The following is a 22,188-nucleotide window of genomic DNA, read 5'->3' on the forward strand; positions in this document are numbered from 1 at the left end:
AGTCGAGTGGAAAGGATATATTGGAACTGAGCAATATGAGTGGCTGCCCTCAGAAGAGGTTCAAGAGCTTACAGCTCTAGACGAGTTCCATCGTCTGTACCCAGAGAAGCCAGGAGGACCAGAGGAAGTGTTGGAAGCTGGAAGAGGAAAAGGCGTCCGAAAAGACGGTAAAATAACTCGAGGGAAGTGTTGTAAAGTAAACGATGTGTACTGATAAGTTCATCGCACAGGAGTGCTTCATTTTTCGGTTGGAGAAAGTCAGACTGTTACAGTCTTGACTGTAACTATCCTTGCGGCGATGTCCGCTGATGGAGGTGGGAGGAGGTTTCGTGTATATAGTTTATAGTTGTATCTTAGTTTCTCTTTTCTTTTATATCTTTATTAATGCAAGTCCAGGAGTATTACTCTCGGCCTGTTATAAATTAAAGATCATTGCATCCAGAAACCACCTAGACCTAGCCCAAGAACCAAGTAACGAATACCTAGAACCCGAGGTTGCCAACATTTGCCAGCCTGCAACCAAGAAAGAGAAGGCCGTGACAGGCGAACAATGGTGGCTTGTGGATCGCATCCTGGACTCTCGTGTGAATCCCACGTCAAAGAATTATGAGTATCTGGTCCAGTGGAAGGACTTCTCCTCCGAACATAATTCTTGGGAATCGTGGGATGGGATTCACCTAACATCTGCTTTCAAGAAGTTTGCAAAAGAAAACAAGAATTCACATCACCATTTTCCGACAAAGAAGCGTAAGTCCAAGAGAGCTAACTAATCCATATGTCTAAGGCTCAGAGGACTTCGCCCTTGGAGGGAGCTCCTGTGATGAATGATAAGTTGCGATCCTTTATCTGAGGTGCACAACTAATGTCCATTCGTTCAGTTTCCCTTTATCTGTCTACAATGTTGAAGTATCCTGTTGTGTACTTGGTTCGCTGTACAGTAATATATAACATAGAACACTTCCATAGCTTTTCTCCTTAGAGATGTATCATAAGTAATTCTCTACATCAAATCCAATACATCATCTATCCAATTCCCCTATATCAATAGTGACAAGTCAGAGACACCCTTCCTCCTGCCTTCTATCATCACCTCCTCTTCTTTGGGTCACCGTAGTGCCCGAATATTACATATCAAACGTCTCTTTATACATCTCATTCTCCAAATCAATCCTCTTATCCATCCATCTCTATCTATCTATCGGTAGAAACAGTCAGAGACACATATCTCTATCTCCTTCTGGCTATCCAAACAGCCAGACTCTGACAAAGGCCGCTGGTCTCGTTCCGTCAAAGCGCTCCGGCTCAACAGTTCGTTTATTTGATGAGTGGGCCGGAGTCCTCGTAACGTCCACGCTGTTGGCTCTCAACATTCTATTCTCTTCCACCAGTTCTGCTTGCTGAATCCTCATCCTCTGCATTTCCTCCTTCAACATCTTCATCATTTCAAGATTTTCTTTTAGGGAAATTTCTTCCATCTTGATTAATGATTTTTCTTTCGAGATTATTTGGTTTGTCTTCCTCAGATTGTATCTACTTTCTTGAACGCCTTCGTCTAGCATGAGTATTTGCCAGAGTGCACGTGAGATATCTTTATTAAATTGTCACGGCCTTCTCTTTCTTGGTTGCAGGCTGGCAAATATTGGCAACCTCGGGTTCTAGGTATTCGTTACTTGGTTCTTGGGCTAGGTCTAGGTGGTTTCTGGATGCAATGATCTTTAATTTATAACAGGCCGAGAGTAATACTCCTGGACTTGCATTAATAAAGATATAAAAGAAAAGAGAAACTAAGATACAACTATAAACTATATACACGAAACCTCCTCCCACCTCCATCAGCGGACATCGCCGCAAGGATAGTTACAGTCAAGACTGTAACAAGAGACACATATCTCTATCTCCTTCTGGCTATCCAAACAGTCAGACTCTGACATGTGTATCAGTTGGTGTGGTTTCTGCAGTGAATCCAAGCCTAGTTCCAACTCCAGCTACCTATCCACTCAATCAAACCATCAACCGCAAACTACAAGTCCTGACAACGGAGTTGGTTACAACGATGCATTTACCGATTCGTCGTCAGGAGTTATCGAGCCATGCCAGAATAGTTCTCTGAGGGAATACTCTTGCAAAATGGCCTAAGCACACGAAGAAGTAAACGAGTTGAGAGGTCGAACACTGATCCATCGTCTTGGTAGAGACACTCGTACAGCTGAATAGACCGTCAGCAATCATCTGCTCCGAGTACTGGGACTGGTCAAGTAAACGACTGTTGGTTTTAGAAAGTCCCATACGTCTGGCCTGCTACAGGGGACTACGTGTGCAGATGTGCAAAACTCAAAGTCTTCATCAAAGGTGATCCAACAACCATCTCGAGCAAGGAGTCAAGTGCGAAAGCTGAATTGATAGTCTTGTCAACATACGCATACCGCTGGTAACTATCATGAAGTTTAAAGATTCATGCTTGATTGATGCTGGATCGCCCAGAGTCTGGTCGGGCGTATATGCTACCGACAGGGTTTGGTGTTCTGATGCGAGGAAAGTACTCTGGGCAAGACGAGAAGGCGGTTTCTGATCGAGAATCTAAGCGCAGGAAAGTCTGATTGTTAATCTTGGCCTGCAATGCAGAAGTAAAATACACACCTTCAATGTGGAAGCAAAAAATCCCGCATGAAGAGCTGTATTCATGTCCAGCTAAACGTCGTCTTCGCCTTGTAGTTGGCCTTAACCCCCAGTTTCAAGTTTGACGAGTTGGCGGACAACATACAGAACGTGCGACGAGGTGTTGTCGCCTCCCTGATGCATAAAGTCGAGCGCGAATACCGCTATACGTCTCTCATGGTCAGGATGAATCACAACTGAGCTAGAGTGTCGTCAAAGGTTTGCTGCGAGCGGGTGCATTCTCTTGTCTAGGGTAGCAGAGTCGGACGGCATTGTTGTGAGCTGAGTGATTGAAAGTGTTGATAGTGGAAAATTGCTATATCTCTCAATGTGCTCACTCTGCTGATGTACGCGTTGACGAGATGTTACAATAGGTGCAGAGATTGATACAATTTTGTCATTGATATTTGGTTTTCAGAGAGCTGGTAATATCATTGCAATGTTGTAACGATTATTGTACAAAAGTTGCACAACGCTGCTGGCTCCAGCGGACTTGCATCGAATCTCCGCCAGTTCATAATCCTTGTTCGTGGCTTGTGGTGGAGAACGCCAGCTTTCGTTAACAACTTGGTCATCTCTTACCATTATCCAAAAACGTTTCGACCGCTGACGCATAGTTACGCTGTTACATGCTAACCTACCAGATGCGGCAGAATGGACGGCATGATGTGCATCAACAAACGCATGATACGGCACTGAGACACATGCCACAAGAGCAGCTCGCCCAAGATGAGCCCGATTCCAGCCGTGTATTACCACCGCGCAAGGCTGCTAAGTGGCAATCATCCGGGGAAACGTCCTATTTGACGGACGAGAGATAGTACAAGTGCGTGAACGAGAGCAGCTACCATGAATACAACTGAAGAAAACAACAGTGTACACAGTCTCCAAAAATCCAAACCCATCCGCCCACATTACTGATGGTGTCAGGACGGCTAACGCGGAAGGAAGCTGGAGGAAGATTGATGACGAAGAAGAGAGTCTGAAGGAATGTCTCTGGCTCTACAGCATTGGTAGATAGATAGACGAGATAGGATTAAGAGTTGGAGTAGAGCGGAGGATAGGTGGATGAGGCGTATGATTGGCTTATGGTTGACATATGATACATTGCTGGGGGAACGGTAAGTGCAATCTTAGTTCTTATATCTTATAATTGGAGCTGTACAATGCAACGAAGTAAACGAACAGAGTATACGATTGTTGTCTTCGTAGAGTAAAGGATTTCGTTAGGTTATATCGCTGATAAGAGATGATGATATAAAACAGCAGGGCAGACATCAGTTGTGCTAATAAATAAAGAATCCTGTTAGTACTTATCGTTTATGGAAAAGGCTTCGAACGTTCTTATTCATGACACTACAATGGGTATCTTATTCAAGCAGTAACGTCACGTTCTATGTTAACCAAGTACTTCCGGGTCTTTTTGACCTTTGGCAAGGATTCCCTTGATCAAGGAATACAACCTCTTGTCTTCCTCCCTGTCTTCCTTCCTCCACTCCTCGCCGTTGGGGAAAACCTCTTTGCGGATTTTGTTCATCAACGAGATCAAAGGTTTGTAGAAAGGTGTAAAATGGGCACGCGTGGTGTCCAAGAACCTCCTCTCACTACTTATCGTGCCAGCTTTCAGCACAACTAACTCGGTAACGCTTTTATAATTCCAATTATCGTACTCGGTAGGGCCGCCGTCTTTACCTGGACCATCGTAATGGATACAAATCCAGAAGAGAACCCAGAAAAAAGATTCCAGGTCGTGCATGAACGAATGTTCGTCACCTTGAAGTACCCCGATAGCCATGAACACTTTCGTGCCAGTCTTCCCCTTTGCCCCAGACGCACCTATCCGCAGTACCTTGGTTGCAAGGTCAAGATCGATCAAGAAGGCATTGTCATTGTCCTCGTCTATCATGAGATTATTGATGGAGATGTCTCTGTGCAGAAAACCGGCTTGTAACAGGGATTCATGTCCTGCAATGCAGCGTTCCATCGCGGCAAGAAGGGCTACTCGAGAGCTTGCTTCGTATATTGGTTTTCCATAATCACAAAGAATAACTCGCCGATGTACTCGATTAGACAGCATCTTTGTGCTGGCTTCTGTTTGAGACGTTGAGATGGTGTGCTTACTGGGTGGTAGCGGTACGCTGGTTTCGCTAGATGGGCGTTTGACACCAGCCTTGACACCAGCGCCACTGCTGCGGCTTTGGCTCGGCGTGCCAGTCGCACTTGGAGTGGCAGTCGCCTTCTTTGAGCGACCCAATCGGTAAGGCACCGCTTTTGAAAGGTCTATCCCTTGTCGAATGTTGGCTAGAACGTCATCGTCCTTATCACCAACGCGGACGGTGGTGTGGTAATAGTGTCGGGCAACATGGATAACTCCTTTCTCTGTCGCTTCCCGAAGCAGTTCCCCTTCGTGATCGCGTTCTGGGTATTGCCACGAGTCTTTAATGACAAGTGGCTTCTTCGGATCTTCCTTGGTATAGGCTTCCCAACAGGTAGTGGCCCGACCGACAACGCACCGCGCCCGACTCATGGTTTCCTTAATGATAATACGCTCTTTCTGACCGTTTCGTTCGATGTCAATATACCGCTCGTCGCCGGATGTGATTATCGTAGGATCGAATCCTAGTTCCTCCTCACTCATCCAAAGGAATCCTAAGATGGTTGATACGAACCGCTTTCCCTCTTTGTTTATATCGAATCGGTCGGAGGCAATACCCCCAAGCCGATCGAATTCCCATATCCTCATCATAGAGCCACATAAAGTAAACCCGAGCACAAAACGACGTGTATCTTGCGCAGACAGTGTTTCCCTAACGTATCTGCCAAGGTCAAGCCACGCCTTCCCGTGGGTATCTGCCGAGGGATTATTCTTCAGCTCGCCAGGTACGAGTACTTGTGACCAGGGAAATGGAGAGCCTTCCTCAGGCTCTGGACCGCGCACGAAACCAATGTCCAACTTGCGCTTGACAGTAGAACCCTGGAGAGGCGTGTTAGGTTGCGCAAGTAGCCAGCGTTGAGTCTGGGGAGGGCGATAGCGTTCTGCAAAAGCCACCAGGTTCGCTGTTACATTTTCAAACCAGCCAATGACCGCACCTTCGTTTGCGTCTTCGGGCCAACCATTCCATCCCTTCCGGAAGAGTGGATCGCTGCCACTCGTACAGCTCTGGAAAACAGTCGCCGCCGCTGTTTCTAGATCCGCAACCCTTCCGAAGAAGGTAGCATGGAAATTAGGAAGTTCAACATCTACTTGCTCAAGTTCCCTCTTAAGGACTGGATCAATGTCATTTCGGCGTTCAAATGAGTTCATAATGCCACCTGTGGAATGCACCGATGGGGTTTGTTGGGAGGAAAGGGTCATCAATCGTGGAGGTGGTGTGACGTTGAGGGCAGCAGCGGCAGCGGCAACGCGATCCCATATCAGCGCATCCTCTAGGTTATCGGCAAGCGCTGCTTCGAGAAGTGGTATGATGCAGTCGAAATCAAAATCCTTGGACGAGGCAGCGGAGTTTAGGCGCAAGATATCATCTTCAACCGTATGTTCGGTCAACGTTTTTGATTGTAGAAGGCTGAACACAGGAAGACTCAGGAGAGCTGACAGAAGACTCAACATAACTTTCCGTGCATCTGTAGGATGATTAATGAGGATTTTCTACGTAAACGTATTGGCGACTCACCCCTTCTGTTACGCAAGTTGATGATATTTGTCGCGATTTGTGGCCGAAAAGTGGCGCGGAAAGCGTCGAGACCGTTTGCGATCGGGTGGTCTTGGATGACCTTGGATATGGTTAGATCTGACTCGGACATGATGCTGAAAAGAGACCTCCAGAAGAGGACGAAGATGGTCTGCAGATGTCGATTTTGTTCGCTCCCGAGGCACGAGGTAGTTTGTTAAGGGGTTGTCAAGGATTTAACCCGTTATATCGGCAGCATATGATAAAAGAAAAGAGAAAAGGTGAGTTATCAAGTGTGCAATAACAAATCTACCCAGTTAGGCGTGCCAGATACTCCCATGCCTATTCTTCACACGTCTGCATATATCTCCGATTATCCTACAGATGGTGTTTTCTATTCTGAGGTGTATGCGGGTCGTACAGATCTGGAGCCATAACCTTGGAGCGATGACGTGGCATATAGACAACAAATAACAATGCAACCCTAACTGCACCACTGCGATCTTTTCGTTCAGGCGCATGATCTCATCCATCCGCATCTTCATGACAGCAATGCGAGTGCAGCTCGATAAACACTATATGCGACAAGTTTGGTTAGTGAACCCAGTAGAAGCAGACAAGTACAACAAACAGACGGAAAAATCCAAACGGAGAGTAACAAACAACGAGCCCCAGCTTCAGTCCTGCAACAAAGTGGCGCATGTTTGGCACCCGTTCAGGCTTTACCGTATGGGTATGTCATGCATTGGCAGTAGGAGTGGCAAGCGGTGAGGCGCTGTGCATACGAGTGAGCAGGTTGATGAGCGTCTGCTCCGAAGATGGCCGTCCAATAAAACAGAGCCCGAATCTTTGACCAGAGGGTTAGTGCATGTTCTGAGTGTGCAAGGGCTTGTGGATGCCTTGCGGAATTTCTGGTGCTTCCACAATAAGGTCGCCGCGTCGGTTTGTTTCTATAGGCGTAGGTTTTGGCATGAGTCTGTCGTGAAAACAGCAATAACCAAAACCCGCGCTGAACGAAAAAAGGCCATACTAGTACAACTACGATTACATTATCACGCATCGCCTATATTCCACGTCATCATTCCAACGTTTGACAGTTTCCACTACCACATATCCTATGTTCAATTCGGTCACTCTTACTTCGACAACGTTGGATCTGTCAGAGTGGGACCCAACGAGGACTGACCAGAAAGACAAGAGGAGAGAAAGGCGGATTCGACTCGCTCCACGAGATGTCGAGGCTGGCGGTTTGGATAGGAGACACGTAAGGTTGTTTGGAATGTGACAATTGTTGCATCACCAAAGAACAAGTATATAAAATGCAACTGCTTGTATATCACAATCTATACTGTACACTATAGACTAGATAGAATAATATGTACACTATTCTTGTGTGTACAAGTCAATGGTTGTGCTTTAGTTACACGAAGATCCTGTTCGTTGTTAGCAATGGTTAAAAGAAATACTCAACCATTCATCACAGATCCACTCCATTCACCCTTACCTCTCCCCAGCACCGCAAGACGTACCCGCCGTGAAACACAAGAAGCGATTCCAATGCACCCCTTTTACCACCACCTAGCCGAAAGTTGAAAATTGCAGGTTCAAAGGTGATTGTCAGAGCAGAAATTCTTCCGACACTCTTTTCCTTTGTAGGAATGTTGGGTTGTTGCCGATAATAACGGCTCTGTTTTGCCGTTTTGCTGCGATGTATAAGCAGGAGGCGGACATCCAGCAGCCCCCTTCAGATTCATTCTCTCCCAACATGTCCAACCTCCCCAGCTCCAATGATGGCTTCAACTCTTCGCAGTTGGACGCGACTCCTCAATCTGTGGTAGAAACATCTCATGCGTCAGATTCAAGGCTTGAGGAATCCCTTGCAGAGATCGCAAAAGGCTATATACATTATCGAACCTCCTGGCATACTTTTAAAAGGGTCAATCCCAACAGTGGCCTGCGTGAATCTCAGCGTTATATGACGAATTTAGAGAGGGAAGTGAAAGGGGACGAACACGGCAACGTAAATCTTGATAAAGTCATATCACTATCCGGCGAGCTTCGCACGGAACTCGGTACCGTTATAGGGAATGGAAAGTTGTCTAAAGCAGATCGATACTTATTAACACGCGTTACTGAGTCTCTGCCAACCGGGGAGGAACACTTCACAAGAGCAAAATCGCTGTTGGCCGAAAGTCAAGGCGATCAGGGAGATAATTCGTTGTCAGGACTGTAGACAATGGTGTGTCGACGGCCTCCTAGACCAGAAGAGAGCGCTGAGGATGGCGTGTATACCCAGGATGAGTGGTGTTGGGATAACTAGAGAGCGGTACAAGGATGCATTGCTGGTTGGTCGATGTCTGGGGATGAATGGTAGCGGCTGTTATGGTGCACTCTAGCAGGCGTATCTCGGCAGGGTTGTTGGAGTCCACAGGTCTTTGACTCCCAGTTTGCTGCAGTGCACACAACGTGCTTGGCCGCTGAACGATGCTCACGCGTCAGGACTAGGTCAAGAGGGGGTTGGAGTACTATGCGGTTGGGACGAGATACTAGTGAATCGTTAGATTGGGATGTATAGAGACAGAAAGCTTTATTGATTCTCTGGGGTTGTGTCTCCGTGTTGCCTATCCTTGTATGCATCTTTGACGAGACAGTGTAGACAACGTAACATACACTCTCCACCACCCTCACTGGCTGTGTTCCCGACAACTAACAGTTCAAGTCACACACACTTACCTCTGTATTCTCTCCCGGCTGTCTCCCGTGTTAGCCAGTGCTTGACATATAGGATCGTAGCAGACGTCGATATTGGTGAATGCGCTAACAAAGTGAGGCCACTATGTATGGTCCATGGTGATAGACTCCTGAAGAGGGTTGCACGATCTGTAAACGTTTTCTATATATCCATGTACTGAATAGTTCTATAAGAGATTAAATCGAATTGAATAAAAGGAAAAAGGCGGACCTCGCCGATGTAGCGGCCCTGCGCGGAACCACACAAAGTAGACAGCCAGTTGTCATGAATATTAGCAACAATTAAGATGCACGCTCTGTACGAAAAGGTCACAATAATGCAATGTACGTTGCATTATTATTTATTGGCTATACTCCATGCAATAATTCCAACGTTCTGACACCAGTGCAGCGTCATAGCACCTCTCTCTCCTTTCAGAATCAACGGCAAGCGAGAATGAAAGACGCCATAAGGGAGATGAAGGGAGGCAGCGCGAGAAGTCTTGCCGTCTTTTGGGCAGAGTGATTCTGGGAGCCATCCGTGGTGGGTCGGATACTTGGCGAGCAGGTTAAAAGCGGAAGGCTTGGTGTTTCCCAAACACATCGACCATTGCCTCTTGTTTCTTGTGACGGGATATCCACCAAGCGCCAATTATCGAGACTTTCTCAGCTATGGCCTCAAATCAACCTGAGCTTCCAGCTACCGATGCATCAGGATGCACAACAGCGGCAGATGTGACCTCCAGACTGGGGGAGTTGTCACTGGATGGCTCTGACAGGGGGCGTTCCGGCCAACAAACGATACAGCCCTCAGGTTACACAGGCTCTCAGCCAGACAGTGTTCAGCAGCCGCAGAAACCGTCAGCTTATGACGAACGGGCGTTTAATATACGTTCAGACGATAAGCAAATAGCCCATCTTCGAGCTTGTCTTGCGGAAACATCTACCGCCGTCGGCCATAACTTCAACAATTCTGAGAGGTATCAGGCTGGGAGGCGTGGCTTACAGCTTATAGATTCAATCCAAGAAGCAGATAGCCAAAATCTTTCTCCAGAAAAACTTGAGAAAATGAAACGCTTTGCAGCTCTTCTGAAGAAGTAATAATCGCGGGAATCTCGTAAGAGGATGGAGAGGGAAGGCCAGGAGATGGTGTATTTGGATAAGGTGGTGTGGTTAAACGACGGGCGCAGAAGCTGAAAAGATAAAAGGAATGACTGTTTATAGATTTTTAAAGAATGAATTTGAATAGCTGTCTTTGCCGATTCCAGTTGGACATCTCTCACTCAAGATACTTCGTCCCAACGCCTTCCAGTCAAAGCCCCAAGACCCAACCCAAGTCCTGACACTATGATACCTTGCTTGTGTCGTACATGCGTTCACTCATACTTTTGAATACTGCGTTCTTAGGTGGCAAAGCCGTTGAATGTTACTGGGTCCATGCGTGCCGTAACAAGGTTGTCAAGTATATTGTTGTCTGTACATCTCCTTATATGCATATCTCGCGTTATACACTTACCGTATCTGTTTCGATCCTGCACACATACGGTATATATGTCGTGGACACATAGTCGTAACACGAGGATTGCCTGCTGGGTCTACGACAGGACACTTGATGGCTGACCGTTTGCTTGTCATAGCTCTAGCAGCTGAGAGGGTCCGAATGACGGATTTCGATCTGGTTGAGGCAGCGACTTGGGCGCCAGCACTGCAGCTGAATGTCTTGCTCATGGGCGGGTCTTGACAGTGGACCATTGTTCTTTCAACCTGTTGCTGGCGTATACTTCTAGGCAACTTGAATGCGGTCTCTTTTGTGGCATACGCGGTGCAATGCTTTGTAGGAGACCGTGTTGGATAACAGCTGTTACGATGCTGCACTCGCTGTGCTACGTTTACGTACTGTTCAGCGCACGTCATAGTTGGCAGAGTTTGTATAATATAATGCATATGAATGAATAGAATCATTAGTAAAAGCTACAAAGTAAAATGCAAAAATCTTATGACGTGGAACTAATCAGTCACAACTACTCTACTTCTACATATCTTTTGCACAATTGAATTACTTATTCCAACAGTCCAAGTATATTGCCATCTTGTACAATTTACACGTTCGTCGCTACCATTTTCGACCTCACAGCCTGCAGCACCTCCTCGGCTGATTTGTATTCAAGATCCCAGCATTCCTTGATCACATCCCCACCGTCCAGGCCAGTCACATCTGAGAATTTTCTCTGCGTAAGCAGCTCGACCGCTCGGTCGTAGTAAACATAATAACCTTCTGCAGAGGTCCATTTCGGCGGGCAATCCAGGTAAGGCCAATATCCTGTCAGAATGGCGTAAAAGATGGACCCGAGACTGAAGATATCGGTTGCTGGCGTCGACTCAGTTCCCATCTGGGGGTCAGAAAACGGTATGTCGGGCAGGCGTTCACCATCCAAGCCGAGCTCAGCACAAAACGACCCGCCCAAGTCGCAGAACCAAACACCGGCAAATGGCTGAGGGGCTTGGTGCACCACAAAGTTCTCTGGTCGCAGATCCGAGTGTATCACGCCCTTGCTGTGCAAATGCACAATAGCTTCAGCCGCTTGCTCCCACAGACTCCAGCAATGGTGAGTGGACAGTGTTGCGTGTTTCATGTCAATGTAGCTCTGCAAATCCCTTTGAGGGGCCTCAGCAAGGAGGATGCCAGAGGGATGAGGTCCAAGATAGCTGGTGAGACAGTTAGCTCCTGGCCACAAACGAGCGCACGAACGGAATGATCCTGGGATGCTTGCCCAGCCTTTCCAAAAGCTGCTGCTCAATAAGGAGCGCTGCTTGGTTTTTCGGCGAGTTTGGGCGAGGCGTCTTGACAACCGTTCCCGGAGTGACGAGAAAGAAGTCCGAGGTTGAACCGACGTATGGTCGGTGCTCCATTTAGTGATGTGTAGGTTCTCGCTTTGAGTCTGGACATCCAAGTGAAAGTTGAGCTAGAGAAACTGCGGTGAATATGGATTTTGAACATTTATTAGCGTCAGAGATTAAGCAATAAATGGCAGATAGGCGCGGAACATATTGCGGATAGGCATGTGGATAACTGGCACGCCTAATTAGATAGCTTCGAGGTCTGACCCCATTACAAACTTTGTTACTTTCTCTTTTACTTTATCATATGCTGTATCTATAAACCGCGTCAAATCCTTGACAAAGCTTTACTCGCATTTACTTGGTAGCTTTCGTACATTGTATCTATAGCATTCCTATACATACAACCTATACAATCACAATCTAACACCTTGACAGATTTCGTCCAAGAACTACGGCAGGACTATAGATTGTCATAGTCGTCAAGCGCAGGGGAGACATCAACCGGATAGAATACGCTGACAGCCATCATAGCCAACTACGTGTATGTGCCAGGCAAGGTTAGAATCCATCACACCAAGTAACTCCTGCTACCATGTTGTATGAGATGCATTCAATTTACCCCTAAATCAGAGCGCCGATTGAATTGCTGCTTCCTGCAAACGATCTTTTGTGGGTCTAATATCACTTGACAAGCGGTAACCCGTGACTGTATTCAATACGAGCAGAGTATACAATCGACTCGACCGACATTTACTCATCCGTCCTGCTATCTCGACTTCTCACACCGCTCTCGTCATAGGCAGGCATACCTCAAGAGCCGTTTCGCAAGTATCGTGGCGTCTAATCATTCCTCGCTATCAAACGGAGGAACTAATTCTCCGCTTTTCAAGACGGCAATACGACGCATTGCTTCCGCTAAAGATACGCACTAATTTTTGCTTCACAACTCAACTCCAAGCTCACTCTTGCCATTGACCGATTCATTCTTGTTATCGTCGACCTCAAACTGTCGAGTTTCAGGTGCAGAGATAGAGGTGATGCGCTGCACTTGGCCACTTTGTCGGTTAACATCAACCATGATTTCGTCAAGCACTACATCTTGAAACGTTCCAGCTGCCTCCAAAGTTACAGCCACCTCGCGTGTTCGAGAAAACATATGACTGAGCCAGTTGGAACTGTTGTGACTATGAAAGCACTCCCAAAGGGAACTAGAAGTGGAGAAGCGAAAGTGGTACATGAAGAATCTGCAACGTCCCTTTGGGAACTGCTGCCTTCCTCTCCTGTGTCCTGAGGTTAACTTGATGCATTATTAGGAGCAGTCTGCGTTGAGCTAACAGGAGTGATAGAGTACTGACTCGCATTGTTGGGAGATTGTCCGTCTGGGGAACTGTTATCTACAGACGATTGTGCATCCCAAGAGAGACCAGAACTATTTCCAGACATACTGCGTAGAATGGAAGAGCTTCTTCTTTTGGCCGGAGGTGCTGTGCAATTAGCGCTTTAATGAAATGTACTTGGGAAAAAGCAGCCCTTTGCGCGCTTCTCCGTGTCGCGGTGGTGAGGGTTGGCTAAGAGCTGGATAAGGCTGAATGTCGCTGAGTCAAGACTATTGGTGGACAAGCAATAATTAACAGACTAAGGTAGAGATGTGTGTTGACGTTGCGACTTGTATAGTACATCACTAGGGAGAAAGCCTAACGACTAAGAAAGTGCTGCTATTTATACCTTGCGAGAAAGTGTCAGGAATTGGGCTTTGTCTTGGGGCTTTGAATTGAAGGCGTTGGAACGAAACTGGCTGGGGGATGTCCAGCTGCCTCTTATTCCATCTATCCATATTCATTCTTTAAAGCTATAAACAGATTCTACCATCCTGCATTCTACCGCCGTCATTCTATTAACCACTATCTCTTCGTCAGATCGCCGATTCTCCCCAAATATATATCCTCTTCTATTGGCGCCCACCGTCCTCTCACTAGTCCATGGTATTTCACTTTCAGCGACAAATTATTCGTGTGCACGATCTCAGGTTCGACCCCAACCGAGACTCCATTGAGAGTCTCGCGATCAGGAGCACCATAGGTGTGAGCCGTTGACCTTAGATGCGTTGCGACACAACTCCTAATTGTGGTTGCCACCGATTCTGAATTGGCAATTTGACTTAAATTGACTTGCGACAGGGGAGACTGTGTGCCTTGCATGCTACAGTAAGGAAGAGTCGATTTTATATCATTTGTCAACCTATCCGCTGTGCCAGCAAAGTATGCGTCACTGTTCCCCGACTGATACTCATAGGAGGGAAGTTCTCCCCAATTGCCACTCATAGCTTGGGAGTGTAGGTGATAAGTGTGATAGACATCAGTCTCAACGTTTTGAGGTGCTCTTATCTACTTTTCGAGTGATCAAGAAGGCAGAGGATGTTCTGAAAGTTGAAAGGTTGCAACGCCATCGCTTTAGCTATAAAAGATTGTAAGCGTGTCATGAATATTACCAATAATTAATATCCACGCTCTGTACCAAAAGGTCACAATAATGCAATCTACATTGCATTATTACTTATTGGCTATATTCCATGTCATAATTCCAAGGTTCTGACAAAGCGGTTCGACGTCTTTGGCAGCCTTAACGATGCGCTCCACTGCTGCTTTGGCAGAAGCATGTTGGTAGAGAGATGTTTCCTAATGGAAGGCGGCTATCTTCATTCTGCCGCTTATTGCTCATTCTACTATAGACCTGTGCAATGCAAGAGTGAAAAAAAAAGGTGAAAGGGGGTATAAAGAAGCAAAGAAGGTAAAAACACAAAAGAAAGTCTTTTGGTTGGAGAATCGAGCGGTTGTCGCTGGCAAATTCCTCACTACCCATGACAACCGAGCATATCAGCCACTATGCAAACAAAAGTACTTGTGCATCTTCTTCCTTTATGTGTTGATGATCTGGACGATATACTCGTAGCGAGTAACAGCTCTGGAGTTGTCATATGATAATGCTAGCACCATGGACAGGGAGGGCGAGAAGGCGTTGTATCTTGAGAAGTGGAATGGTTGAATGACCGTTGTAGAATCCAAGGTAGTCGTAAGGAAGCATTTCATGCTCGCCGTTTCGTAGAGAATGAATCTCGGTTACCTGCCATGGTTTATCCCAATTAGACATCCTACAACTCCACCCCGCCCCCTTCCAACGCCATCCAGCCTTACCGCTGCGCTGGCACATGATAATGCTCACTGCATCGCTGTTCAAGGGCTAAATTATTATCACCTTGCTTGGTTTTATTTTTTAAGCGGATTCGACATGATGACAGTTGAGGCTATCAATGGATTTACAATAGATTTACAGGTTCGTAACAGCGGAATCAGGTCTGAAAATGATACTAGTCAAATCCTGAAGCGGGGTCAAAGAACTGGGCACAAGACTCAAACACATTTTTTGGGTTTGATTCATATCTTGGAATTTGGAATCAGTAATCATCATGAAATGGGATGAGTTTCATCAGCCTGGGTGAATTCTTTTGTATAGCGTTGGAGTTGCCGGTTCAGAAGCGTCGAGTGGGTCGTTTGCTGAAGTGAGTTAATGGAACTGCTTCGCCGTGCTATTCTGGTGTCAAACTATGAGCAATGGGTGAACAAACAGGATTCCATTCCACGCAACTTACATCAACACAAGATCTTTACTATAGTTTTAACAAATCAGTTTACATGCGAATATCACATGGCTAGCCATGTAATACAACATTGACTGGAAATTTTGCTTTCTCATATAATAAAGACGTTCACCTGTCAAACGATTAAAGGCTGTCACGAAGGAGCAAACAAGCAAAGGACGAAATATTGGATTAGCTCCCTAGTCTCCGTAAAATCGCTCGCACAAAGAGATAAAGACGCTAATAGACACCAATTTGAGATGTCTAGTCACGTTGATGTTGATGATAGCCAGCCTCCAGAATGACTTACGTTTTGTCTGCTATACCGACGGCCATATATGACATAAAATTGTGGTCAGAAGTAGCAGAGCAGCTGTTACGAGCAGCTACGAGAGGAAGAAACTTGGACTGATAATTGTAGCAACATGTGGGCATGAGCAACAGCAATATCAGCACTTGATAGCAGAAATTATACTTGATGGATGCTGGATCGTTTTTCAGTTGACCCAACTGGCCAGCTCAAATACGATGAGCTGACGGACGACACAAAGAACATACGACGGGGTGTTGTCGTCCCGAGACGGATGGAATCAAGCAGGATTGCTGTTATAACCGTATCCTATTCAGAAAAGGACATTAAAAAGCGAAACGCCTTTCAGAGTCCGCTGCGAGTGGGCTTGTTTTCATGTTCCTTGTATTCAACTTTGTGAGCTGTTATATCATCAAGAGTTGGGCCGTCAAAAGTGTCGATCATTGTGATTCTTTATCCCATAGATATCTTTATCTAAGGGGAAAGCGTCAATGGGCTTGAACCTATGGATACAATTCCATAGTTGAAACTATCTGTGCTTGAAATTAATTCTATTACAATGTTGAATTTGTTGTTTTTTAAATAGTTTTTGTGAAGGAGGAACATATGCGGACTTGCAGTGAAACTCCGTTGTCATCTCCTTTTTTTTCCTGACAAATTAAAGACTGGCAATATTGATTTTTGAAAGAAAGCAATAACAAAGCAAAGAATTTGACATCCACTACACAAAATTCAGTATACAAAAACTGAACATTATCGAGCAGAAATTGCAACATGTCTCAGCTAGCTTCAGCGCAGCTTGGCACCCTCGCCTTCAAAATTAGACCATGTCCCCAACGAGCATTGTACTTGACTGCACAATCGCACTCTAAGTTTTTGCATTGTTCAATCACCAGGCGAACGCCACCAGTCGTTGGGAGGTACTTATGGAAAATAAGAGGTTTCAATACCTCCGCAGGTATGTCTCAAACTAATCAATTTGCGCCTGATCAGTACTCATCCTAGAATGATATGCTTACAATTTATGATAGTTCGGTGGCATGGCGAAATTGTTAAACCCCAGCCAGGGACAGGGTGCGTGGGCTCTTATTTTGAAACCGCATAGTTTGTCAACATGTGCTCACAACCACGGAGCCAGAATCAAGCTCACTTTTCGTGACTCAAAAGGCAACGATATCAAAACTGTAGAAGGAAATGAAGGCGACGATATACTGAGCTTGGCCCATGAGTATGACGTTGATCTTGAGGGTGTGTATTTTCAGGATTACTTCCTTGCTTTACATTCTTGGCGAGCCCCAATTCTGTTTCTTAGCTCATGTCTTGACATACTATAAGTTTGAGCTGATAATCAATTCAAAGGGGCATGTGAAGGCTCCGTCGCTTGCTCAACTTGTCATGTAATTGTCGACCCTGCGCACTTTGATATCCTTCCCGAAGCAGATGATGAGGAGAATGATATGTTGGATTTGGCTTTTGGTTTGGAAGACACGTCAGTGATTCATTCGTGTTTAATTCTCATCACAGAGCAAAACGACAATATAGGAGTTTTAACTACTTTGGCTTCCTACCAATCAGCATTCACTCAGATTTAGAGCAGACGCCAATCGTTTGGACTATACTAACTATAAATTTCAGGTCTCGACTTGGTTGTCAAGTCAAGTTAACAAGAGAACTTGATGGTATGGTAGCCACTTTACCAAGTGCCACAAGGAACATGTATGTAGATGGTCAGTCTCTTCTCATATCCAGGAGCTTCCTTGACGCCTCAGTCATCGCGCTCATGTTTTAGTACAATTATACTGACCTCATGGGCTGTGCAGGCGCCAAGGCAAGGACACATTAGTATGAGGAAGTCTTGTAAACGTACTTGAAGCAAACAACCGAATATTAGTCTTGGCATTAGGTCAAGTGTGTTGCAGCTCTGAACCTGAAAATATCGCATACTGCAATAATTTTTAACAGTGTGAGGATGCAAAAGCCGTGAGATATAACAGCCATCAAAAGCGGCATTGATACAATGAACATACTTGGGCATATAAATCAACGCGAAGGGAAGTAGATGGTTTGTAACCCAGAAACAAAAACACCTTTATCATAACATACCTCCACTTCCATTTATATCATGCTGAGATTGAGGGTAACTTTTGTCGTTAATTACTGTCTTCCAGTCATGACCCCCTCAGGCAAGACTTTGCTTTCAGTCTCCTCTTCCTCTTCTTCCTCATCATCGTCCATGTCATCTTCATCATCAAACAACTTTCCCTTTCTAATATTATTCAATTCACCATCGTTGTCCCCACCTTCAACTCCAGAAATAAGATTTGATTTCAGTTGTCCTTTTCTATTCACTTGGTTCAATTCGGAAGCAAAGTGTGGTCTTTCCCTCAGCCACATCATCCTTGGCCCGCTTTTTGCTCTTTCGCTCACTTTGAAGCCGTAAATCCGTGGAGTGTAAACACGACCGAGTGCCGGACGTTGGCCACCATGTGGATTAGGATTGGTGTGTGTTTCTCCACCAACAGGGATAGGAGGTGTAGGTGAGGAGGAAGGAGTCGGTAAGTTAGAAGGGTTATTGGGAGGAGGCGGCGGAATGAAAGGTTGAGATGCTAGTTCAGGATAGGATTGAAAGAAAAGAGGAGCAAATGTCGTCCCAAAGAAAGCACCTGTATGTATATTAGCCTCGTACATGTTGCTGAATCAATGCCTTTGCATAGGCATTTGTCTTTTGCATGCGAGTTTCTTGCTGAAGGTACTACGCATGTCTCGTGCCATCTAAAAATAATAACTGACCATCGACATTTTGATATTTACTGCTTGGTGGAGTGTAAATATCACCACAATTTGGGCAGTACAGTTTCACAGTATCGATACCTGGCATGTCAGACCTGCCAGCGGGAATAACAGGAGTGGCATTGCAAAAAACTCTAGGACAAGCGCCGAAGTGACCAGTCTCATATTTGTCAACCTGAGAGGTGGATGAAGAAGGGGTAAGAACGATACACGGTAAAATAGGTGAAAAGACGCACCATAGCACTTAGCCCAGCTTTGGTCAAGATAAAACGTTGGTGTACAAGGCCATAGAGCAATTCCGCTGATGATTCAACAATTGAGACATCCGGAATTTTACTCGAGTCTTCTTCTATGACCAGGTTCAGACGCGTCAGAACAAGGCTTGCAGTAATAGCTTAAAACCAAGAGGAAAAAGACAATAAGTCTAGTCAAGCAACGGGGAATAAAACTGCGATCTCGTTGCCCTAGCCAATTCAGGCATAGAGGGTAACAGGACAGGTTGATCACCAACTTTTCGCTCATTTCCGGCTATATCTCGCCCTAAAACTTCTTTGAAATAACAAGCACTGCTTACCTGGCTCAACATCAAGAACCATATCCAAGGCTTCTTTCCAAAATGGTACCATGCTTTGCAATCCCGTCAAATTGAAATCATCTTCGATAAACTCTTCGTGTACTTCGCAGAAATAGTCGTGGCCTGTCAAGGAAGTGTACCAGTTCTACACATTTAGATATCAGTGAGCATTCGTGGTAGCCGTCATATGTTAAACTGACAATCCATGTGAGTGTTGACGTTTGAGAACTCGAAACTGTGTCTGATTCTGATTTTACATTAACCAGTTTTTCTTTTCCTAATCTCAACAAGAACCTACCGTAAATCTCACCAGCCATCTCTTCGGGATCTACCTCTGGATACTGACGAGCCATCGCTGTAGAATCAAAAACCTTGTCTTGTTTGTTGAACCGCAAGCTTAATAAAAACAAGAGATGCTGGAAAGAAAAGTACCACGTGAACGGCATCTATTTTTTTAAAGAAGGGGGACCGCTTGTGCAACAAATCAACAAAGTATCCTTTGACATGAGAATTAACATAGTGCATAAGACAAGAGTACATTCATTCTATAGCATGTAGTGAGCTTCATACTGAAAGGTTTGTTAACCAAGTCCGGCTGTTGACAATGATCAGGTTTTGAAGTCAAGCTTAGTTTTTGGAGACTGAGTAGAAGGTCTTTGTCTTTGTAACTATATAAGCTGGTTTATCGTCATTTCTAAACAGTTTGGAGTTTTTGGCGCAAGCTTGTAGCTCTCAGTCTTACTAAAATTGTAACCATACGAATCAGCTTTCATTAAATCTAATCGGGATTGCCAAGTTTCAGTCAATGCTTTCGGGTAAAGTATGGGAGGTCGATGACTAACAAGTGCGGTCATCTATTTAATCCAGTGGCAAGCATAGTGTTAAATAGTAAGCCCCACTACACTGCTGACGACCATCTATTATTCTATTCTGTGAACGCTGCGTGCTATATGTATACGATACACTCTCTTGCTTTCTTGTTTTAGATTCCACGCTGTTTTCAAAGGCTCTCTTCCATGTACTGACATGACCTGTCACAAAATGAGAGTCATTCTTTATAGGTTATAATCCCTCTGCGTTTTCTCCACTTTGCTAATCCCTCTCCCCATAACCGACGGTCGGTACCTGTATGAGGGACAAGCTGCATGGTAACTCCAAGAGCTTCAACCTCAAAATTCCGATGCTCATCATCAAAAAAAAGCTGTAACGAACCTTAGCCATCTAGTTAATCCATATAGAGGCAAGGAAGAAAAAGCAGGATATATGAGAGATACAAAAATGACGAGACCAAAAGGAATTGATTGAATCAATAGGATGTCCATCGCACGCACCATTTGACTGTATGGTATTCCTGTTTTCCTATGAATCTCTCGAAAGTGTCGCAATTTAGAACCTGATTACGATCTAAGTCTTGTCTTCTTCCAGATACATTTAGGCACGTACCAGGGTATATTTCCAGCTTTGAGGATTCAGAACGGATCAGTATGGAGTAGCTCAAAGTAGAAACTGATAGGTTAGAGTGACACACAGTGTTAAAATATGACAAAGCCTTCATATGATCACCGCCTTCTTCACCCTCAAGGAGAAGTAATGACAAAGCTTCGCGCGCGCTATTGAATGTCAGTCAATACAAAATTCCAGTCCTTTTTATCGTCTCGGCATGGGGAGGGTTCTTTATAACCCATGGCAGACACGGGTCCTTGGAATCCTGGCCAGCTTTGTTGAAATCTTGTGACATAATAAAAAAAACGTACAGCTCTGGAGCGCTAGTCCTTGATGCCGCAGCAATATGTATTCTTCTGCGCTTGAGCTCGGCAAGAACCAACGGAACTTCAGGATAGAAAGATAGATTTTGCCCCCGCCTTAAGCCAACAATCAGCATTTATCCTGACCGCCTAAAGATAACAGCAGGAAAAAAAAAACTAAGCCTTACCGATCTACAAGTTGGTTGAGAAGGTCTCCCAATCTTTTTAGAGGTGGTACTATATGCGTCTGATGACAATCAGGCATCTGTTTCACAACGGAAGTTTGATGGGCCTCACATCAATCCACAAGTCCCAGAGTGTGTAGCTATGAAACCATGTCAGTACTAAAGTATCACAGAGAGTCTACTACTCACTCTAGATCAAATGCTACGAGTAGAGGAAAAGAGTTGGGATCATTTTCCGATAATTTGTGACAGGATTCTGCTGGAAGATTTTGTTCTGTTGGCAATGATCTTCTTCCCATCTTTGAACGATGGAATTATAAAGGATTGTAGTACAGTGGAAGTTAGAATATTTAGAGCTTATTTATTACGTAACATTTGGATATCTGTTTCGCCTCTCAGCCCCTTCTTTCAGATGCCTGTTGGTTGTTATTAAGAGTTTCTCAATCAAAATTATCTAGTTTTCCATCTCTATCACCCGTAATACTAGAATCGAAATAAAATCAGCCTATTTCCAATGATTCCTGGTTAGAAGTAGGCTTTCACATCTCAAAAAGTCATTCACAGAGGTAAGAGTTTAGTGTCAAGGAAAGACTTTGTTACCCAGGGAAAATGTAGACTTTGTATATCTCAAGAGACTGTCAATGCCTCGAATACTCTGTGCCTTGAAATATACGCTCGCTCGAGACGGCTTGCTCTACAATATCTTTGTTCGCCAGTCCATTTATAGCAATCTAATGCTACCAAACAAATCTTTCTAGGTACTGAATCTTCATGCATGAAATTGAATCCGTCTTATTACGTCATCAGATTTATCGACGATAGAGCATAATATTTTCAAGGATTGTGTCAGGACACTCAACTCGTGTACGGTGTCTTGATGGCGAGTAACATATATTGGATGGTTGAAGGATAATGATATATAAGGAGTAAATTCATTCCATGATTCTCTAGGGAATGAATATTAATTAGCTGTCTTAAGAGTTAGTTATTGTCGTCCCAAGGAAGCCCCCCAGAACACTCCAGTTGTGGCAGATTGTTCAAATATTAATACTTTCC

The 22,188-nt window shown here is 45.0% G+C and overlaps 12 protein-coding genes across 12 annotated transcripts; 4 read left to right on the forward strand and 8 right to left on the reverse strand.

Moving 5' to 3' along the window:
- Positions 1-2,132: 2,132 nt before the first annotated feature.
- On the reverse strand, positions 2,133-2,682 carry L203_102276 (uncharacterized protein; the record flags this gene model as incomplete). The annotated part of the gene is made up of 3 exons (XM_066211703.1): positions 2,133-2,206; positions 2,418-2,577; positions 2,638-2,682. 3 exons carry the CDS (start codon positions 2,680-2,682, stop codon positions 2,133-2,135), a joined length of 279 nt encoding a protein of 92 aa, XP_066067800.1.
- Positions 2,683-3,284: 602 nt separating this feature from the next.
- L203_102277 (uncharacterized protein) lies at positions 3,285-3,676 on the forward strand (the record flags this gene model as incomplete). Its single annotated transcript, XM_066211704.1, has 3 exons — positions 3,285-3,402; positions 3,473-3,481; positions 3,531-3,676. The coding sequence occupies 3 exons, from the start codon at positions 3,285-3,287 to the stop codon at positions 3,674-3,676; spliced, it is 273 nt and encodes a 90-aa protein (XP_066067801.1).
- A 378-nt stretch (positions 3,677-4,054) lies between these two features.
- Positions 4,055-6,456, reverse strand: L203_102278 (uncharacterized protein; the record flags this gene model as incomplete). The annotated part of the gene is made up of 2 exons (XM_066211705.1): positions 4,055-6,276; positions 6,327-6,456. 2 exons carry the CDS (start codon positions 6,454-6,456, stop codon positions 4,055-4,057), a joined length of 2,352 nt encoding a protein of 783 aa, XP_066067802.1.
- A 1,804-nt stretch (positions 6,457-8,260) lies between these two features.
- On the reverse strand, positions 8,261-9,657 carry L203_102279 (uncharacterized protein; the record flags this gene model as incomplete). The annotated part of the gene is made up of 5 exons (XM_066211706.1): positions 8,261-8,277; positions 8,336-8,483; positions 8,850-8,869; positions 9,057-9,074; positions 9,477-9,657. 5 exons carry the CDS (start codon positions 9,655-9,657, stop codon positions 8,261-8,263), a joined length of 384 nt encoding a protein of 127 aa, XP_066067803.1.
- Positions 9,658-9,725: 68 nt separating this feature from the next.
- Positions 9,726-10,154, forward strand: L203_102280 (uncharacterized protein; the record flags this gene model as incomplete). Its single annotated transcript, XM_066211707.1, has 1 exon — positions 9,726-10,154. The coding sequence occupies one exon, from the start codon at positions 9,726-9,728 to the stop codon at positions 10,152-10,154; it is 429 nt and encodes a 142-aa protein (XP_066067804.1).
- Positions 10,155-10,665: 511 nt separating this feature from the next.
- L203_102281 (uncharacterized protein) lies at positions 10,666-11,549 on the forward strand (the record flags this gene model as incomplete). The annotated part of the gene is made up of 5 exons (XM_066211708.1): positions 10,666-10,787; positions 11,126-11,158; positions 11,222-11,285; positions 11,335-11,359; positions 11,437-11,549. 5 exons carry the CDS (start codon positions 10,666-10,668, stop codon positions 11,547-11,549), a joined length of 357 nt encoding a protein of 118 aa, XP_066067805.1.
- Positions 11,550-11,595: 46 nt separating this feature from the next.
- L203_102282 (uncharacterized protein) lies at positions 11,596-11,963 on the reverse strand (the record flags this gene model as incomplete). Its single annotated transcript, XM_066211709.1, has 3 exons — positions 11,596-11,606; positions 11,650-11,759; positions 11,803-11,963. The coding sequence occupies 3 exons, from the start codon at positions 11,961-11,963 to the stop codon at positions 11,596-11,598; spliced, it is 282 nt and encodes a 93-aa protein (XP_066067806.1).
- A 775-nt stretch (positions 11,964-12,738) lies between these two features.
- Positions 12,739-13,050, reverse strand: L203_102283 (uncharacterized protein; the record flags this gene model as incomplete). The annotated part of the gene is made up of 2 exons (XM_066211710.1): positions 12,739-12,809; positions 12,858-13,050. 2 exons carry the CDS (start codon positions 13,048-13,050, stop codon positions 12,739-12,741), a joined length of 264 nt encoding a protein of 87 aa, XP_066067807.1.
- Positions 13,051-13,795: 745 nt separating this feature from the next.
- L203_102284 (uncharacterized protein) lies at positions 13,796-14,215 on the reverse strand (the record flags this gene model as incomplete). Its single annotated transcript, XM_066211711.1, has 1 exon — positions 13,796-14,215. One exon carries the CDS (start codon positions 14,213-14,215, stop codon positions 13,796-13,798), a length of 420 nt encoding a protein of 139 aa, XP_066067808.1.
- Positions 14,216-16,612: 2,397 nt separating this feature from the next.
- On the forward strand, positions 16,613-17,681 carry L203_102285 (uncharacterized protein; the record flags this gene model as incomplete). Its single annotated transcript, XM_066211712.1, has 6 exons — positions 16,613-16,796; positions 16,870-16,912; positions 16,977-17,086; positions 17,198-17,327; positions 17,474-17,565; positions 17,659-17,681. 6 exons carry the CDS (start codon positions 16,613-16,615, stop codon positions 17,679-17,681), a joined length of 582 nt encoding a protein of 193 aa, XP_066067809.1.
- Positions 17,682-17,992: 311 nt separating this feature from the next.
- L203_102286 (uncharacterized protein) lies at positions 17,993-19,555 on the reverse strand (the record flags this gene model as incomplete). Its single annotated transcript, XM_066211713.1, has 6 exons — positions 17,993-18,501; positions 18,629-18,803; positions 18,865-18,977; positions 19,203-19,347; positions 19,403-19,449; positions 19,501-19,555. The coding sequence occupies 6 exons, from the start codon at positions 19,553-19,555 to the stop codon at positions 17,993-17,995; spliced, it is 1,044 nt and encodes a 347-aa protein (XP_066067810.1).
- A 695-nt stretch (positions 19,556-20,250) lies between these two features.
- On the reverse strand, positions 20,251-21,431 carry L203_102287 (magnesium-dependent phosphatase-1; the record flags this gene model as incomplete). Its single annotated transcript, XM_066211714.1, has 8 exons — positions 20,251-20,403; positions 20,534-20,595; positions 20,646-20,661; positions 20,731-20,812; positions 20,957-21,064; positions 21,136-21,194; positions 21,245-21,272; positions 21,322-21,431. The coding sequence occupies 8 exons, from the start codon at positions 21,429-21,431 to the stop codon at positions 20,251-20,253; spliced, it is 618 nt and encodes a 205-aa protein (XP_066067811.1).
- Positions 21,432-22,188: the final 757 nt, after the last annotated feature.

The sequence above is a fragment of the Cryptococcus depauperatus genome, chromosome 3 (genome assembly GCF_001720195.1).
Source record: "Cryptococcus depauperatus CBS 7841 chromosome 3, complete sequence".
NCBI classification, from domain to species: domain Eukaryota; kingdom Fungi; phylum Basidiomycota; class Tremellomycetes; order Tremellales; family Cryptococcaceae; genus Cryptococcus; species Cryptococcus depauperatus.